The following is a 6,000-nucleotide window of genomic DNA, read 5'->3' on the forward strand; positions in this document are numbered from 1 at the left end:
TATTTGTGTTTCAATTGCAGCCCGCAAAGAGACACCATTAAAACGTAAATGAAGAAAGAAGTTTTTTAATTGGTAAATATTTTAATGATTTAACAGTTGAAGCGCTAAATTCTGATGTTGGTTGTTTTAATTTTAAAATTTTAGGTTATTTTTTTTTCTGCTGTGTTAAGTAACAAGCTCATACGAAAGCATTTTTTTACTTTACTGAAGTGGATTTTGCTTTACCTGAATCTTCTAGAAGTATTATAGTTATATGGTACATGTGATTTTCTTTCTAAATTGATAAATGCAGAAAAGTGTTACTGATTTTATGGTTTTACAAACTGATAGTGTGATTGAAAGTACAATGACCAGTTTCCGGAAAAAAAGTAGAGGGTATCCAGATCAGACTTGCTGAGGGTTGTTTTTGAGCTGATCACAATTTTGTTATTTTTATTTCTGCTTCCTTCAGTATGTTAATTAGTCTCTAAATTTAAAAGCTGCGAATTATTAACTTGAAAGCTAATTTGAAATTTCCTAATTTGGGAAGTCAGAAAACTTTTCAAATTACTAAATATAATGCATACGTTTCATAAAAGATAAATTCACTTGCAGCCCTCATTTCTAAATATGCTTTTGTTTCTTAAACTATATATGAAGAGTTTTACGATAAATAAATTATCAGGTTGAATAAAACATGAAGTGAATTAATTTTCTTATTTACTGACAGATAAATATATGAAGTTAAGCTAGCTATATCTACTTGAAAGCAATTTGGCTATAACTAATTGTTTAAAATGGACTAAGTGTATAGTAATTTTGGCTTATGAATATCTTTGAACAAAACTTTTTACAATTTTGGTTGTTTTATTTTTCAGGTTACAATTACATTATATAATTTGAGTATTATTACATTTCATTAAAAATAAGCTTTCTTCACTGGTAGAAATTAGATGTTACTGTTAACAGTTTTTCATAATACTTTTTTCCACTTATTGTAATGAAAAATTGAAAAAAAGTCAATTACAGTTATGAAGTTCGACTTTCGATAGCCTTGGGAATTTATATTATGTTAGGAACGTGTTTTTAAATTTTTTTATTAAATACAATGAACTCGTATGGTACCGATAGTTCGTCATCTTTTTTTATGTTTTTTTAATTTAAGGATTTAAAATGTTTCATTCCTTTTTCACAAAGTTGTAATGTGTTAGTTATTATTTATCTCTATAAGACACAATAGATACAGTTATAATTTTTTTAAGTATTGTTGAGACGGACTGTATTGCTTATAATTTTTCCAATTGTAATCATTGAGATTATTTAAATTATAGCCTGCCTTTGATTTGTTTTTAGTCTTGCTAGATTCTTCTTCAGCCATTGTATTCAATTAGACTAGATTAGCCATTGGATGCAGATTTAGTGTGTACACTTACAATCGCCTTTTATTGATTTTCGCTACAACAATTTCAACTACAAAGACGATGGCTGAGACGAGAAACCCAACTAGAATTTCAGTTACAAGAATGCGAAAAAGTTGATTGTGATTGCTCGACAAGATATCTAACACTTCTTTGTTTCTCTCTATGAGAGGCATCCTTGGTACAACGTCAGTATTCCACTTTTCGAAGAGACCAAACGCCATCAATCGCAAGAGGAGACTACGAAATCGCGTAACATAAGGAGATCCTGGTTCTAGATAGAATCCTTCTACTGATGTGACTAAGGGTTCTTCCACTGTAGCCATTAAAGTAGTTTCATCGGCACCCTTGAAGCGCAAATGGAACCATTTCGCTTGTGTTTTTAACATGACACAACTTACATTCTTCTCTGCGATAGCATGAAGAACACAGTCCTCTGTGCTGGTGAATAGAGTTTGACATTTCTTTACCATGTCTAAATTTTGGACATCCTTGCTCATCCAATTAATTAAAGTAGGATCAACTTCAAGTCTCAGACCTGATTTATCCAATTCAGTCAATGTTGCAAGTTGCAGCACTGGGGCCGGTTGTGAGTTGATGTCGGTGAGCATGGCGTAAATCGCTGAAGAGTATACGAAACTCACAATGACAATATAAGCAAATATGATTCTGCCTTTCCAATCTACAGGCACATGAGGAACTGTGAAACCCAGTATAACCTGCGCCGTAAAAGACAAATTCCAGTCATTACTATATTGTTTCAACACGTATATCAGCAGACATAGGATAACAGAAAACACTACAATTTGGGATAGTGCATGTATGACATTCAATTCCACAAAATCAAGTTGATTTTCCATTTTTAGTGATACAGCGTGAAAACTTCCTAATCCAGTGACCCAATTCTCCAGAGACGTAGCATAACCAACATTTTGTACCATTGTTCGGGTCAAAAAGACTTGATGCTTATTTAAATGTAATTGCTCCATGAAAAAAACGGCTTTTGTCTTTACATTGACACCTACCTCAAACTTAACATTAAAGTTCATCTTCATCGCGAGAGCATTTAGCAAAAGTACATCACTTCCGGAAAAGTTAACTGGACAACCGGATTCGTCGTATTCAATATAAACATTTGGGGGGTAATGCAAAACTGAAACTGTCAGCTGGTAATGATTCATGTTTCGAAGTTTGTCCGGAAAGAGTCCTACTTTTGATAAGCACATTTTCGATAAGTAAATGTTTGTGAACGGATTATAGTACTGAACCTTAGATGAGTTCCCCACAATCTCAAGAATACTTAATTCAAGGAATTGATTCTCCCAAGCGTTCTGAAGTAATTTCTTCTTCATGGAATCAAGGGATGTTTGTCGATCAGAGAATTGGAGCACCAGACACTTCGGTCGAGAACGACCTTTTAACATGACGCTGATCAGTTTTATGATTTTTGATGCAATGTTGAATTTGTACTGGTCTGAATCGATTATCAAGAAAAATGTCCTGGTAGGGGAACCAAATACTTTCAACTTCTTTAACTTACTGATATCTTTGTTTATATTTTTGTTTCGCACACAAAATTGTATGGACGGTTCGACATGATTAATTTCTCGGAGAATTATTTCGATTTTTTCCTCCACTTGAAAAAGATCTCCATTAATAATCAGCAATGTTTGATATGAAGAGAAATCTTGTGTGACGAACTGTGTTAACGCTTTTAACCAAACTGGTCGACTAATTTCTCCTTTGAAGTCGGAAAAATTACACAGTAACAGAAAAATAAAGGAAAAAATTATAAAATTTATAAACATTTTGTATGTTTTAAAATGGGAAAAATGAATAGCCCAAACAATTCTCAAACTTCTATCACGTCTGGTGTCCGGTTTTCAAATGCAATTCTATGTTCTGTTTTTCTTTTGGCTTCTCTAGTGAAATATAGTTTGAAATATCTACTTTGAGGTTGAAATGTTGCTAAAAATTTCATTTCAATTTGTGAAAAACTTGACAGATATATAGGAAGCATATCATTGCTGAATACATATTTTATATGTCAGACCTTGATATACATTTGCATTGTTCAGTTCTTGATAATAGGGCATTTTGTGAAAGTATATGCGCGCTGCACACTGAATAAATTATAAGAGTGAAAAAAGCTTGAGGTAGTTTACTTTTCTTTAAAAAATACACAGTGCAGTTATCTGTATAACATACTTCATTAACATACAAAGAAAAATATAAGCTCAGTTTAATTAAAAAATGTACCTAAAATTGAGATGCAGCATTTTTTATTTTAAAAATTGTTCATGCATTAAGGAGAAATTTAGAAAATAATCGATATAAGATTCATGTGTAACGATAATATATCAATTATTTTTTAATTATTTTTTATTTATAAAATGGAAAAATTGATTTATAAGTGATACAAGAAATACGATTATAATTAGATATGGTTTAGAGTTTAGAAATACAAGAAATCTACTTATTTTCAGAATTTCACGATGATGGTAAAAATATTTGTTAGTCTTAATCAAGAATTAAGTTGGTATACAATTGTATTTAGTTGAAAGATAGCAAATCTTTCTGAATAGGTTTAATCTGAAAACTATAAATAAATTCCGGGAATTAGGTATTCTTTTTTCCACTTTTTTCTTTTTCAGTGGTGGGTAGCGATGAACATTATTGATTTTTCGAAAGAACTTGCAAGGCTACATGATCTTGCGCATAAGTTATAAAGGCAGAGTAGGTGGCAATTTCATATGATTGTTTTTCGAATTCAGAAAGCTAATTCAGTAGTTTTCAGACCCTTATTATTACCACGAAATCTTAATTAATTTTTTATAAAAATTCTAATTCGTTGATTCCAGTGAATCAGTCTTCCTTTACTTTCTTAAATACGGTTGCAGCCATTGCAATTTTGAAAACAATATTCTATTTTTATACTATTTCACTGTCGAGGACAGGAAATATTTCTTTGAAAAATACGATCTCTAAAGTTAAAATTTTTTAAGTGCTAACGAAAAGTGTTCCTGAGGACCCTTTAAAGTTTTAACTCAGGATAAAGCATCAGGGGAGTTTAAAGATGCAGGATGATCACTTTTGCAAAGAATTATGCAAACCAAATAAATCCATTTTGTAATAAAAAGAAACAGACAAATCTCGAACAGACAACAATTCCTTATAATCTGGATTCTACATTTTTCTAAAAATTACCTCTCCTTTTGTTATTATGGGAAAAAAGACTTATGCTAACTTCAACCATATTTTTAAGGAAACAAAAAAATCTCAATTTTTTTTTTTTGCTTTTAGCATTTACAAACTATGACTTGAAAGTTACGGTTTACCAAAACTTCCAGAAGTAACTTATATTTTTTCTAAGCTACTTCATCAACTTCCTCAAACTCTAGTCTAAAGTATTTTAAACAGTTGTTCTAACTTGTTGTCAGGTCATCTAACTCTTGTTTTTTCCTCTTACAAACTAACATTCTGCTTTGCGATTGCATGAAGCACATATTCCTCTGTGTTGCAAAATAGACAAAATGGATTAGCATAAAAAACGTTTTAGTTGTTAAATCAAAAGCTTTAAACTTTTAAAAATTTCTGATATCTTCTTCGGCAGTTTCCTTACAAACAAGAATGTGGATGTTGGTTTTTCATGTTTGATTTCTCGAATTGTTTCGTCTGTTGCCTCATTTTGAAATAGATCCTCATTTATATGATGGAACGCTTGATTTGTATAGAAATCTTCTTTCGCATATCTTCGGCAAACCTTATAAAAAATGTGTTTAATTTGTATGTTTCTTGTAGTCAAAGATAAAAACATTTAAAAGGAAAACAAATAAAGAAATAACTAAACTTATTGAGGCACTGACATATTTACATAGGGTTAAATTAATAATTTTACTGACCTGATTCCTTTTTAAATTGATAAGAATAAGAAGAAAGTGTTATTGATGTTACTCTAAAGGTTTTACTGAAAGTACATGGTGAACTTTGCTAAAAGGAGGTAAAAGGCATGGAGTTCAATGCATAAAATAAAATAGGATGAGATAATTTTTGGAATAAAAATTATAATATCTAAAATAGTCGAATTATTTACTGTCCTTTTCTGTAATATTTAAATTTGTTTCTATGTTTAATAGTTTGAGGCTATCAACTTCAGAGCTAATTATAAATTATTCTTAAAAGATATAAATTATAATGACTCATTTTTAAAATATTTTGGGTTTTCCCCTAATCATTCTACTGCTTTTTCTACTTTAAGGTACAATTTGGATTCGCTTAATTTTATTGTCTCAGACAAATATTGTGTCGATTAAACTTGAGCGCAGAACTATTTATCTATCCGGAAAATGGACAGGAAAAGCTTAAGAGCCCCTCAAAATATTAAATCTCGTGTAGTTGTTTTGGAAAAGATAAAACTAATGTCAAATTAAGGGTAGGTCGTTAAAAAGTTTAAATTGGAATAGTGGATACGTTACTACAAACGCATACAAATGCGTAGGTGTTGCGAAACGAGAGCATTCGGGTTAAGAGATAGACGAGGCGTGGAGAAAGTATGGAGGATTCACGATTCCACGCATCCACATTGGCACGAGTCAAGGGGTGC

The 6,000-nt window shown here is 31.1% G+C and overlaps 1 protein-coding gene across 1 annotated transcript; it reads right to left on the bottom strand.

Annotated features, from left to right (window-relative positions):
- Window positions 1-1,408: 1,408 nt before the first annotated feature.
- On the bottom strand, window positions 1,409-2,821 carry LOC117180669. The gene has a single exon (XM_033373159.1). It carries the CDS (start codon window positions 2,819-2,821, stop codon window positions 1,409-1,411), a length of 1,413 nt encoding a protein of 470 aa, XP_033229050.1.
- Between the last annotated feature and the right edge of the window lie 3,179 nt (window positions 2,822-6,000).

Source organism: Belonocnema kinseyi, chromosome 9 (assembly GCF_010883055.1).
Source record: "Belonocnema kinseyi isolate 2016_QV_RU_SX_M_011 chromosome 9, B_treatae_v1, whole genome shotgun sequence".
In the NCBI taxonomy this organism is placed as follows: Eukaryota; Metazoa; Arthropoda; class Insecta; order Hymenoptera; family Cynipidae; genus Belonocnema; species Belonocnema kinseyi.